At 30.9% G+C, this 13291-nt stretch overlaps 2 protein-coding genes across 3 annotated transcripts; one reads left to right on the top strand and one right to left on the bottom strand.

Annotated features, from left to right (window-relative positions):
* Nucleotides 1–82: 82 nt before the first annotated feature.
* On the bottom strand, nt 83–4106 carry LOC130444001 (dnaJ homolog subfamily C member 17). 2 transcript variants are annotated; one of them, XM_056778952.1, is made up of 6 exons: nt 3973–4106; nt 3578–3713; nt 2287–2565; nt 1466–1675; nt 772–852; nt 83–364 (listed from the first exon to the last, which is right to left on the bottom strand). In XM_056778952.1, exons 2-6 carry the CDS (start codon nt 3650–3652, stop codon nt 161–163), a joined length of 849 nt encoding a protein of 282 aa, XP_056634930.1. In that variant the 5' UTR covers nt 3653–3713; nt 3973–4106; the 3' UTR covers nt 83–160. The 2 variants fall into 2 exon arrangements, with proteins under 2 accessions (XP_056634930.1, XP_056634929.1); XM_056778951.1 differs by lacking the exon at nt 3973–4106 and having other exon boundaries at nt 3578–3770.
* Nucleotides 4107–6351: 2245 nt separating this feature from the next.
* LOC130444376 (deoxynucleoside kinase-like) lies at nt 6352–12549 on the top strand. Its single transcript, XM_056779470.1, has 2 exons — nt 6352–6801; nt 7248–12549. The coding sequence occupies exons 1-2, from the start codon at nt 6589–6591 to the stop codon at nt 7761–7763; spliced, it is 729 nt and encodes a 242-aa protein (XP_056635448.1). The 5' UTR covers nt 6352–6588; the 3' UTR covers nt 7764–12549.
* Nucleotides 12550–13291: the final 742 nt, after the last annotated feature.

Below are 13291 nucleotides of genomic sequence, written 5' to 3'. Positions count from 1 at the left end.
TGAATTATATGAAATGGATATATTTTTCTTGGTGATTTTTTTGCAAGTACATATACATAATGTCAGTTGTTAAAAGAGATAATTGTAAAGCCAAAATTGTGTATTCTTTATTTAAATAAAACTTATCTTAGTTTAACAACAATGGTTTTATACCAATAAATCAAGTTTCTTTATCTTCTGCCATCATTTGTTCAATAAGTCTTTTTCTTTCTTCTGCTTGTCTTAATTTAGTTAAAGTATAACTTTCAAAATCAGAATCTTTTGCTAACGAACTTTTGGCTGGGGTTTTATGAGGAGGTCCGTTTAACCATTCCAACTTCAAAGGATTCTGGGGCAAACCCACTTCTAGGTTTACTGCCATTTCCTGCAAAGTCAAAGAAATTAGTTCTTAAAGCGATTTTCCTGAAGAGAAAATAAAAATATTATGGAAGATTTTTCAATTTTATAAACAAAGCCAGTAACAATGAACTAAATAAATATGTAAACAAAATAAAATTAAATATAATTACATTTCTTGGAACTTATTATATCATATTAAATAACGATTTGGATTTGCTTGTATTTTTATCAAATATACTTCTTAAGGCCTTTCGTTCAGTGGAAGCAGAAAGCTGCAAAATCGAAATCATCCAAAGTAATGTAGCGCGGTCGGGGTTCGCATCGCATTGTTCGTCTGAAATCGCATCTTTCCACTCTCAGTGGATGATAGGCCTAATAGATGAATGATATTTAAAGTACATATTAATATCCTATTTATGAAATAGTACTTACTGCTGCATTTCTATCTTTAAACTCGACCAAGGCACTACCAGCTTTTTTTGGGGACATAACCAATACCTGGATATCTCCATACTAAAATCAAAAGAACTTATTATGTTTTTGTCTATGGATTCACATTGTAACGATATTCAGATATCTAATAGAATTAATAATTTTTTACTCAAGTATTAATACTATGAAAATATCATTTTTTTAATATCATCGCAATGCATTCATAAATATTTATCACATGACAATGTTTCTTTGAAGTAATAGCAGTATTTTTTGCGAGTAGATACCTCAAGAAATCCACAGATACCTCTACATTCATAATGTGAAAGCTAGAATTGGCATAGCTCCTCCATGGTGAGGTTATATAGAGCAGTTTTGCCTTTAGAGTATGACAACTTTTATGAAGTCATACAAAAATATATTCATACAATTGGAGTATTTAAATGAACTTTTATAGTTGCTATGAATGTTCCCTTAAATTTTGTTACAATTACTGTTGAAACGTTTTATTTATTTGTAGTACAACTAAACTAAAAAATTGCTTTTAAGGAATCACGTGGATCAAAGGCTTACAAGAAACTGCATCTCTCAATTTACCTTATAATGTTGAATAACATCCAATTAGACATATATTTTCATAATCTACATTTTTTATTTTTTTATATTTAAAATTCTAGTTATCAAAAATTCTTACTTTAGATAAAAACTTATTCAACATCTCTTGTGTGTACCCTCCATTTGTCTTGTCATTTTTACTAGCAGTCCATTTAAGTTTGATCCTATGTTTCGAACCATCCCAATATTCTGCGTTTAAGTTTTGTTCTTTCTTTAGTTGTTGCTTTACTATTTCAATTTCTTCTTGTACTTGCCTCGATCCTTCTTTTCTTAACCTCTCAATTTCTTCCTGCAAATAGAGACTTTAGGTATGTGAATTTTTTTAAAATTCATTAATTAATCATTAATCTGAACTGTTGCAGTCCCATTAAAATTAATTTTTGTTTCAAGTTATAAAAAAAGTGCCAAGAAGCAATTTAAAAGTGAAATCTTCACGTTACCTTAAAAACAGATGAAAATGTAAAAATGTGGCCAAAATGGTCCAAACAAGTGATAGACTATTTAAGAGCTTAGAAAATAACTTGTACTTGTCGATGCAAAGTATTTTACTACACGAATTGAGTGAGTGCCAAATTTGTTCCGTGACTGATAAACAAATAGTGTTTTAATTTGTAAGAAATTTGGGGATTCTCTTTATGTAGGTCAAATTTCATTGCACCAAATATTGTCACTGTAGATGAAACTTGGGTCTAGGGCTAAGACCCTAAGACATTAATTATTCTTAGTTCTCAATGGAAAATCAGTGTCTCACCTCGCCATAAAAAGGCCTAATAACTAAAGTCAAACATCATGGTTATTGTTTTCCTTATTTGTGAGTCACCGTACTATCCAAGGGCCACAACTATAAGCTCCAAATTTTGCAATTCTTTCTATTTATCCAAACAGCAATATTTCACTTACCTTCAAAAGTTCATCTGCTGTTTTCCTATTAACAGAGGTAAGCTTCTCTCTATATTCTAAATCTTCTTTCAATTTTCTTCTTTTGCTGTCTAATTCCTTGTGTCTCAATGCAGCTTCTTTTCTTGCCTTCAAAACTCTATCATATGCCGCTCTAGCTGATACATCTGTTAGTATTTCTAATATTTTGGATAATTCATGGAATTTTTTGACAGCATTTGGATCATCTGGGTTTTTATCTGGATGACACTGGAGTGCTTGCTTTCTGTAAGCTTTTTTTATCTAAAAGTCATATGAAAAAATGTTGATAATGTAGATGTGAGGAATAAGACATAAATGTAGAAGGTACCAAGAAATCCCAGTGTTTTTACAAAATTAAAGTTCAATGATTTAGTAAAAGGAAATAAGAAAAATAATATTTAAATGAATCACTATGTCCAAGTAGGTATATAGTTTGATTTTTTATAAAAAAAAAAGTGAACTAGATTGAAAACTTAATAATACAAAATTATGCTATGAATGCTGTATGCTTCAGATTCAATATAAACCTCTCTGGCAAATTTATTTATCTAATTAATAAGGTGGCTACACATGAAGCAACACAATATTACCATGAAAAACATAATATTTGGATCAGATGGACAAATAAAAGTCAGCTTATCATATCTCAATTGCATCTTATACAGTTTTCATTGCGTCTGTTGCAATCCTATGGAATAATCTGGTTACATACATAATAGAAAAAATTAAATATGCTCTGTTACTGTTAAACCAAACACAGTTCTATTATATAACTCTTCATTATTTTCCTTAATACAATTTCTAAAATAGAATCCAAAACTAAATAGTTTTTACTTTTCAAAAATTTAGTTTTGTTACTTGTAGTGGCGGATAAGCAGATATCGAAAATATCACAAACATATAACATGCTTCTTTATTAGTAACAACTTTAATCATTATTTTGAAAGACAGTCATGACTAATTTAAAGTAAAATATGTATGTATATTAACTGAATCAAAAATTTTAGACTTCTTTTAGTAATAGGTGGCCTAAGTTGCATCAAATAAGGGTTCTAAAATTCTTTAAAATGAAGAATTCAGAGTTGCATTACATATTGTAGATGTTTAGATTCATTTCTGAAGTAAAAAATTATCAAAGCGATACTATAATTATTTAGATTACTCAATGCTTATGATTAACTAAGCCAATTTAGCAGAACGGAACCCAAACCTATCAGTTAAAGGTAATTTGGGCGATCAAGAAATTTCTGTTATATTGTTTTGATTTGCTTACCTCTGATGTTGGACTATTAACATCAACATTCAATATTTCATACAAATCTAATTCTTCAATTTTCAATTCTCCCATTTTTGATTTAATCTAAATTACTTATATATTTGTACTTTATTTACGTTTAGACAACCTTAACCTAAAACCAAATGTCAGTTATTTTGCACGGAATTACATAGCTCTCTGCTTTTATCGAGTGTTCTCCGCACCGGAAAGTTTTTAGAAGAAGTAGAAGTGAATTTTTGTTCCATAAAAAAATCATTTACAGTAAAGAAAAATTTAATTCGTCTAGGGATGAGGGTGCTTGTTAGTACGAACCAGTTAAGGATTTCAAAGTTAATTTGAGATATTTCGGTATCAATTCGTCGTTTATTGTTAAGAAAAAAATAAATACATACTTCTCATAAATCTTGTTCTTATTATTCTTATGAAAGAATCAAACAACTCAAAACACTCGACGTTCGATACATTTTTTGTAAAAACCAGAAGTGCTGCAAATAATATTATATATTCTGATTCACAATCATAAACACAAAAAATTTTGTTTAAATGACTATCATCATACATAATCCATATCCATATCCCTCCAAAGTACAACGTTGTTAACTTTTTCATTGCAACAAATGAATACAAATTTCTAATCAGTACTGCAATTATCAGAAAAATCTCATGAATAGATTCAATCTAACTAAATGTAATTTCGGTTTGATTATAAACAAGCTATAGTTTTATTAAATGCTCAAGTTTGTACGAGGGCTGCTGCTTAAGTTTTGAGATATGGCAACACTGATGTGAATATGTGAAATCTGACATTGCCATCATAAAGTTTGACATTTTTAATAATGAATGTACTCATAACGTTTTGTCATACGAGTGCTATTTGATTTGTTTACAGTTAATTGAAATATTCCTCTTGATCAAAAATTGGAATTGAATCGCGAACATTTTTGAACGATGATTTTCTATGGCTTTCGACGTGGATTAAACCAACAGCAGTGTGCCGATCAACACGTCGCTACAGGATGAATTGCGTGACATAACGTGAGATTGAAACATACCTGGGCATTAGTTCCACTCGCATACATTCAATATTGAATATTTGACTGTCACAAAGATTTTTTCGAATTGATTACCGCTAAAAGTGCAAAGGAATGCTGAAAAATTAAATCGCGGGGCTTCAAAAGACGTCTATATAATCGTGATAGTGATAGACATGGATCTATGCATATAAATCCGAAACTAATCAAATCAAATGAAAGTTATTCGCGCACGAAACAATTCACAGCAAATTGTCGCCCGTTTTCACTGACATGTCGCCACCGTTCAATTAGAACAACGTAAAACGGTCAGTTCTCAATCCAATTGCAGAAGACGAATCATTCTTCACCACGACAATGCCAGCCGGTCATCCGGCGTTGTCCTTGTATGGCACCAATGATTTCTTCTTATTCCCGCAAATCAAAAATAAATTGTGAGGTCAACGTGTTCCTAGACCTTAATAAGCGGTTGATGCGTTGATCACACAAGAAGTACCTAAATAAGAATAGAAAAAAATGCTTCGACAATTGGTTCAAACGCATGCAAAAGTGTATTGATCTTAATGGAGAATATTTTAAAAAACAATAAAGCGATATACAATCATAAATATTTGTTTTTCTTTGTCTATCTCGAAACTTGATTAGCAACCCTCGTATAATCAGACTATATTTCGACATACTCAAACAAAAACGACCCGTTTCCAAAATCCCTAAAACCCTAAATTATATACTTTTTTTCAAAATTGAGCTAAAAAAAAATAAAAAGTTAGTCACCGAAACGCGCGTAAGACAAAGTAATAGTAATTGTGAGTGTTGGTGTAATGGTGTAGTGGTGGTGTAATGGTGTAGTGGTGGTGTAATTGTGTAGTGGTGGTGTAAACAGTGTGTTCAGTAAGTAAAAAAAATGAAGACTAAGTCTTTTAAAGTGATGCCATGTCGTTTATGACGTCGCTAACATTTACAAGGTTTTGTAAAAAATATCACTCATAAAAATTTATGCTATTTCTTTACAAGATTATTCTTATTATTTTAATCTCGCTTGCGGCTATAAAAACAAAAAAGAAACTTGGAAGTTTTTATTAGAAAATTAAAAAATAAACATTCTCTCTTGAAAGCAATTAAAAAACTATACAAATATATAAACGAAAAAAATAATGAACACTAATTAAATCGTCGATACTTTCTAGGAACCAATATAGGAATAGGAGCTTAAAATTTGTTTCAATAACAATTTTAACCTTACAACGGTCTTTTTCCATGTAAAAATTGAAAAATTAAACATTCTGAATATGCAAAGTAATTTGCAATCCAAGGTAAAAAACAGGAAACATAATTTCACAAATTTCATAAATTTGAAACTGCAAACTACACTTCAGTGCGAAAATATAAACTAAAAAATTATTCTATAAACAGAAACGAAAACTTAATATAACCAGTATTTTCTAAAAAACAAGAAATCAGAATGGATACTTAAAATTATACCAACAATCCGTAATGTCCTATGTGATAAAATGTTTACATCGTTTTCACATCATCGAATTGCATCATAAATTTTGATCAACTCATATTTTCTCAAATATTATAAATAATTTATTATTAATGGTTGTTATAACCATTAAAAGAGTAAATGGTTCTTTTCTGGTAAACTATCATTATATTAATCCTGAAATCTCAGTCGTCATTGTAAGCAATATGTCATATTACAGAACAAACGCTCCTGCATTTATCGTTTCAGTAGCTGAACAAAATAAAAACTCTTACTTCGTTGTTGTCAAACATAACCTCTCATTTGTTCGTTTAGTTCAGTGGATTAATTTTGCGAGGGAAAATAACTGAAAGTCTATAATGTGGCAATAAAGGCGAATTTAGTGAATGGTATAGAGGCTTCTCTAAAACAATTTTCAATTAAACATTAATAGTTTTATATATAAATTGTCATCATCTTAATTGAAACATGTTGCACAATTGAAGAACCTTATGATTAAAGTCAAAAATATAAAAAATATATCAAAAATGGCCCATGCAGTTTTTTCTGGGGGTGATACTTTGCGTCCGTTTACTGTTGCGGTAGAAGGAAATGTTGGAAGTGGAAAAACAACCTTTTTAGAACATTTTAATAAGAATGATAATGTTGCTGTTTTTGCTGAACCAATAGACATGTGGAGAAACTGCGATGGTTATAATTTACTGGTAGGTCCAAATGTTCTTATAAGTAGGTATATATAAATTTTCACTACTTATGCTCAAAAAAATTCAACCTGTAGAAATATGTTCCAGTAGACGTTAATAATGTCATCACACAAACTTTATGAGCAAATTGTGTTTAAGCCTGTATAATTAACTTTATAAAAACAACAATTATGTAAAAGTATAGGAATTTATGTTTTTAAACTGATATATGCTGGTGTGATGTTTCATTCGCAGATATTGCAAACATGTGGTATATAATTATCAAATAATTTTCCAAAGAATACCAAAATTGAAGACACAATATTGAACTTATTTTTAGTCATAAATCATCCAGTGAAAGACTATTTCAGTTGATATTTATCAAATCAATTTGGAACTGCTTTTGATTGCTAATTTCTTCTATTTCAATGTTTCTCATTATAATTTCTTAATTTTTGTTTTTATAGGAACTTATGTACAATGATCCTAAAAAATGGAGTTTTACATTTCAATCATATGTTCAGCTTACAATGTTAAGACAGCATCAAAAGAAAATAAAAGAGCCAGTGAAATTAATGGAACGTAGTTTATATAGTGCGAGATACTGTTTTGTTGAAAAAATGTCCAGAGATAATTTAATGCCAGGAGCTTCTGTTGCTGTCATAGATGAATGGTTCAAATATATCACAACGTTAGATCACACTAAGGTAGATCTTTTTGTATACCTCCGTACTTCCCCAGAAGTTGCATATGAGAGGATTTTAAAACGAAATAGAAGTGAAGAAAAAACAGTTGCATACCAGTATATAAAATCTCTACATGATATACATGAAGACTGGTTATATCATAAAACTTTACATAAATGTACAGCCCCTGTCATTGTATTGAATGCTGATTTAGATAGATCGGTCATAGAAGAAGAATATGAAAAATTTGAACCACACATACTTAATAAAACTGCACTAGAACTTAAAATGGCATAATCTGTATGTATGAATTATATTGATAATCTTTATTTGTGTTTGGAGGAGGTTTCCTGAGATGGGTTTATTGCTTTTCCATATTGCATTTTATTTCAGAACGTTTGTGTTTTCTCCATTCTTTAGTGCAGACTTTGATCTGATCATAGTGGAGTATAATCATCCATTGGTCATATCATTTTGTGTATGCTGTGTCATGGCATGCTTCTATTTGCTTGTTTTCAGTTTACAACTACATCCTTTGGAATTCTTCTTTATGTTTTATCAAAGTTTTAAATACATTGGTTTTTGTTTTGTTTCATAGGTGTAAATTAAAAGTGTAGTTATTATGGTAGTTTCTGAATATTTGCAATGCCTCTTTTTGATTAAAAACCACTGGGATTTTTTAAACAACATGTGCCTCTACATGATCTAAGTTCAATTTGTGGTGTAATCAATTTTTTGGAGGGAATCAGGGAATTCGAAATATAAAAAATTCTAGAACTTAAATAAATAAAAATATTAATATTCGATCAAAATAACAATAAACAAAAATCTTGATTCCCATTTGATGTATTCTATTAAATGAAGAAATGACAAATATTCAAATTGATATTTTTATTGTAAAATTACTTAACATTATTTGATATTTATATTTCTTCACTCAAAGTTCTAGTGACCTTTTTTTGTTTTTTTTTTAATTCCTTCTCTTCTAAAACCATCTAAAATTGGAATGAGGAATCATTTCTGACTTTTATCTTTTATAAACAAATCGTTGTACTCTTGCATTAGTTTAATGTTTAATTAACTTGATTGTATAAAGGCATGTGTTGTTTGAATTAGAAAAAAAATTTCCCAGTGGTTTTTCATCAAAAAAAGCTTTATAGAGGGCGTCGCAAAAATGTTGATTTTCAACTACCACTCTAGTAATCATTGGTGAATATAATCATACCTCCATTATTCAACAAAGGCTCAATTAGACTACCTTGAGTTTTGTTCACATGTTTTTATATTCCAGGTATAAACTTATGTTTAGGTTGACACCTTGACTAGTTTGATAACAAATCTATATTTTATTGTATAATGCTATATATATGCGCAAAGTTTTAAATGGGGAACATGTCAAGGAGAACTGAAAAATATTGTAAAAAAATGGGATTTTAGCATTAATGCTGACCAAACGTGGCAAAATTACAATAAATAATAAAAGATTGTACTTGATTTAATTTCTATCTCTTTATAGGGTCTTTAAGATTTCATTATGTTACAAATAAAATTACAGCACTCTTGGATGTGCTTATACTGGCTTGTTTGATAAAAATTTATTCAAAATTTTATTATGGCATTAACCACTATTCACAAGCAAAATTTGTTTATTTCTCTTGGAATTGAATAATACTTGCTCACACCTTTTAAAGAAATAATTTTCAAAGTTTGACTTAGTTCGATTTTGAATAATAATTTGACAAAACCGTCCTTTTGATAGTGTCTATGGGAAATAGTCTTTGTAGTTTATTTTTACTTTAACCATTCAGATGAAACATTTTGTTTATTGCATTATGAGGAACATCTGTCTCACAGAGTGATATGGGAATTTACCTTTTTTTGTGAACTGAATCAATATTTTAAGGAATTCATTTACCCAGACATACTTTTTTATATAATAACACATAGGTGATTGATATATCAACAGAAACTTTTTTTTATCTATTCTTTAAATAGATTGTGGAACATAATTGCTAACTATCGGTCACACGCAAGAGTTATAATTCAATCAAAAAAATACCAAATAGGTCAATCCAGAACCATGACCTGCCAACATGACAAACACTAATATGGCCGCTGGACGACAAACAACGTGTTTAACGCTATTATGACCACTGGGATTTGCTATTTTTTCGAGGTCTGACTTTTTATCTTTATATTTCAAATCTATATCCCAAATTCTGGTAATCCAGATTTAACGTCATTTTATTATTATTAGCAATATCTGCTCTTTGCCTGTGAGAATGGATTACTATTTATAACTTAAGCAAACCTACAGTAATTTCAAAAACTGTGTAATTATTAAAGCTTGTATAATATTTAGTTTTCTCATCATTTCTTAAAGCTTCGCTAAAAAGGGTATGTTTTAGTAATATACTGATAAAAGCTAACTTGGTAAAAGGATTAGATTGTCTTCTGATGATAAATCTGTCTGCACCTCTTGAGTACATCCACATGGAAATTCTTCTGGAACATTTTCTGTACTTGTACATAGAGATTCAGTAAAACCTAAAGATATTCTTTTATAAAATGATAATATTGAGTTGAGACTACAGACAGAAAAGAAGTAGGCTTCATCAAGCATCTTTCCCAGCAACCTTTCATAAAGACAAAATTTTGATTATTGTATGAAAATTCTTACTCTACAAACTACAAATGTGATATACTCTATAATTATATTTTATACATTAAAATTTATCATGTTTTGTACCCTCAACGTTTTTTCCTCTTTCTTATTTTTTTTGTTTTTCATGGATGAAGGTTTCACCTGTTTTATAACCTATGTTTAAACTAAGGTCCCAATCATGGTTTAATGTGTCCTCCTAATGTACCCTGAAATAAAAGAAGCAGAGCCTGGACTGCAGTATCATACTATCTCTAACAAGCCATTGTATATATAGTGGATTGGTAGAGACAGTGGCCGCTATGTTTAACCTAAACTCCGACACAAAATAAATTATTTTTGTATTTTTTTTAGTTAAAAGTAGTATTGAGCCCTTGAAAAGTTTTTGATTAAGTACTTGAGAAATCAGCCGAATTTGGTTTAAACATGGCGACCATTCTCACATGGCCATACTGTCTCTCTCAAGCCATTGTACATATACTGTAGCGAGATCTAATACCAAATCTGTAAACTATATCCTCCTAACAAACTGATGTTCCAGTTTAAAGATCGAAGCAATGGTAACAATTTTTGTATCTTTTGTATTTGTTGATTGCGACTGGTAGATTGGAATTGAGTTGGTTAACGATTTCACTTTGATAGTCCTATATTTCATAAAAAAATTCTCAATACCATATGCCTATGATTGGTTTTAAACTTGATGTACACAACATCTCATTTTCTTGCAGTAGTTTGTTATAATATACAGGTTGGTTTGTTGAATAGGATGACTATTTATGGTTTTAAGTGACATACTAAACTTATCACAGAAATCTAATATCGGGAAATTTCATTAGATTCTGAGAAAAATTGAATATAAGCGTCATTTTCAATATATAGTATTCAAAAGTTAGCATTTTATATTACAATGTATTTTATTATTTTATATTTCAATTTAAATAAATTTGTGAAAAATTCACTGCTTTAACCAAAGATTTATATAAAAACACTAGTATTCATGAAATGTACAACCAGATGAAAACATTTAATTTAAAATTATCACGATCATCAGATATTTCTGCATTTACAGGGTTTGTCCGGAAAGTAATAGGACTGAGTCGATTTAAAAAAAAAATATTGAGCCAATCGTTACAATTCTTTAAAAACTTTCAAAATATGCTCCTTCTACGTCGATGCAGCGCTGCCAGCGCGATTTCCAAGCATTGAAGGCGTCACGGAAGGCATTCTCCGGAATAGCCTTGAGAGCCGTGGTGCATGCTGCTTGGATCCCCTCTGTCGTCTCGAAATACTTGCCTTTCATCGGCCTTTTCAGGCGAGGAAACAAAAAAAAGTCCGGGGGGGGGCCACATCTGGGCTGTAGGGCGGCTGCGGAAGCGTTGGAATGCCGGCCTTAGTCAGGTAGCTGTTCACAAGAAAGGCGGTGTGAACCGGGGCGTTGCCGTGGTGCAACTTCCAGTCTGCTGCGATGTCTTGTTGGACCCGATTGACATCTGGGCAATCAAACGAATACTTAGTCGACGGTCTGTGTTCAAAACTTTGCGCACACGAGTCACATTGTCGGTGTTTGTCGAAGGTCTTCCAGCACGGTCTTCATCGACGACCTCTTCCCGGCCCCCCAAAAAGGCCTGGTGCCACCGAAACACACCACTTCTTGCTAAAGCAACATCTGGGTAAGCCTTCTTGATCATATCAAACGTCTCTGTCGCAGATTTACCGAGTTTCACACAGAATTTAATCGCGTGCCTCTTCTCTAACGAACGCTGCATTTTCGGCTTGCACAACTCACAGAAACACGTCGCGCGAAAATGCCTGTCCTGACTCTCCAGGTGCTCGGAGACAACTGACCAGCCGCTCGTTTGTTAGCTAGGAACGCCGAATCCAGTCGGTGCGCGCACGCTCTGAAGTACAATCGCGGCGGAAGAAAATCAGTCCTATTACTTTCCGGACAAACCCTGTAGGTAAGTATAACTAAAGAATAATTTAGACATTCATAGATACAATATCTTTTGGTTACATTTTCAGGATATATTAGTCTAGTTTTGTTAAGGATGATTTTTTAATCAGCTGCTGAACTAAATGAACTTAGCAAATGTTTTTTCTGAATGTTAAAATGTAATCAAAGCGGAAAATTTAAATATTCTACTACAGGATAACATCCAATTTGTGTAGACAAAAAAATGCAGCATTTCATGTTACTAATGAGAATAATTTTATGTGAACCTTCAAAATATAAGAACTGGAAATCAATTATGGCGGAAGGTAAACAATAAAATGTTAGCTACTCATTTTAAATAATTTCATTTTCTGGTTCTTAAATCTTGAAACACACTATATAAGAAATTTATTACTTAGAACTTTCTAAAAGTATTATTGTCTATTTTAAAAATATATTATAAATAAAAAAACGATTTTTTTGTTTTACTAATTGATGACAACATTTTGTAGGAATCTAAATAATTAAATTGATCATTTTGTATAAATGCTTCTTAATCCAATGTATTAGAAAAACTTTTTACACTTGTTAATTAATATTTGATTCCTAATTGATCTATTGATCTGCTGCTACGGATATTAACCTTTAAAAGTATATTGAATTACTTCAAACTTGTCCCAATGATCCTCTTCGCATAGTTGCATAACCCTGCAGAGGAAAATTTTTCCTACATCAGGGCCAAACCTAACATATTCCCCTCACTACATGAATAATTGCCCCATCCAACTCACAAACAATCCAACGAACACCTCTTGCCCAACAATCCTTTCACCTACCTCGTGGTACCCTTTCCTAAACCATTTATTTGTCTTCCTTATAGTTTTCTATCATATTAATTTTATATATCTATATATTCGCCATTCTGGAGGCGAAAGTCACTACCAGTCTGGGTATATTCTGCTATTCATTATGGACTTTCTCCCTCAAGGATTTCTGAGATAAAGACCTTCCAAAAACTATTGTTCTTTTATTAAAAAAACAAAAAAATAACAGTTTGCGAGGAATTAGTTTATAGCTATAATAATAATCCAGAACCAATTAAATGGGTTGCAAAAGTATCCTTAGATTCTTATTAACTGCTGCAGGTCGATATCTCAAAGTTTAGATCTAACATGTAAGTGAAACATTCGTTTTAAAACAAGAGTTTTTTAATTTGAGATTATATGGTTT

The sequence above is a fragment of the Diorhabda sublineata genome, chromosome 5 (assembly GCF_026230105.1).
Source record: "Diorhabda sublineata isolate icDioSubl1.1 chromosome 5, icDioSubl1.1, whole genome shotgun sequence".
Lineage (NCBI taxonomy): Eukaryota > Metazoa > Arthropoda > Insecta > Coleoptera > Chrysomelidae > Diorhabda > Diorhabda sublineata.
The sequence above is the reverse complement of the archived record's forward strand: the minus strand, read 5'-3'. Positions and strand labels throughout refer to the sequence as shown.

Excerpts from the sequence above, each read along its gene's own strand:
- LOC130444376 (XM_056779470.1), top strand. The coding sequence starts at position 6,589 with ATGATTAAAGTCAAAAATATAAAAAATATATCAAAAATGGCCCATGCA. Across the intron at positions 6,802-7,247 it reads GCGATGGTTATAATTTACTG|GAACTTATGTACAATGATCC; the intron begins GTAGGTCCAAAT and ends TTGTTTTTATAG.
- LOC130444001 (XM_056778952.1), bottom strand. The coding sequence starts at position 3,652 with ATGGGAGAATTGAAAATTGAAGAATTAGATTTGTATGAAATATTGAAT. Across the intron at positions 1,676-2,286 it reads CAGCAGATGAACTTTTGAAG|GAAGAAATTGAGAGGTTAAG; the intron begins GTAAGTGAAATA and ends CTCTATTTGCAG. Across the intron at positions 853-1,465 it reads TGAATAAGTTTTTATCTAAA|TATGGAGATATCCAGGTATT; the intron begins GTAAGAATTTTT and ends TTTTGATTTTAG.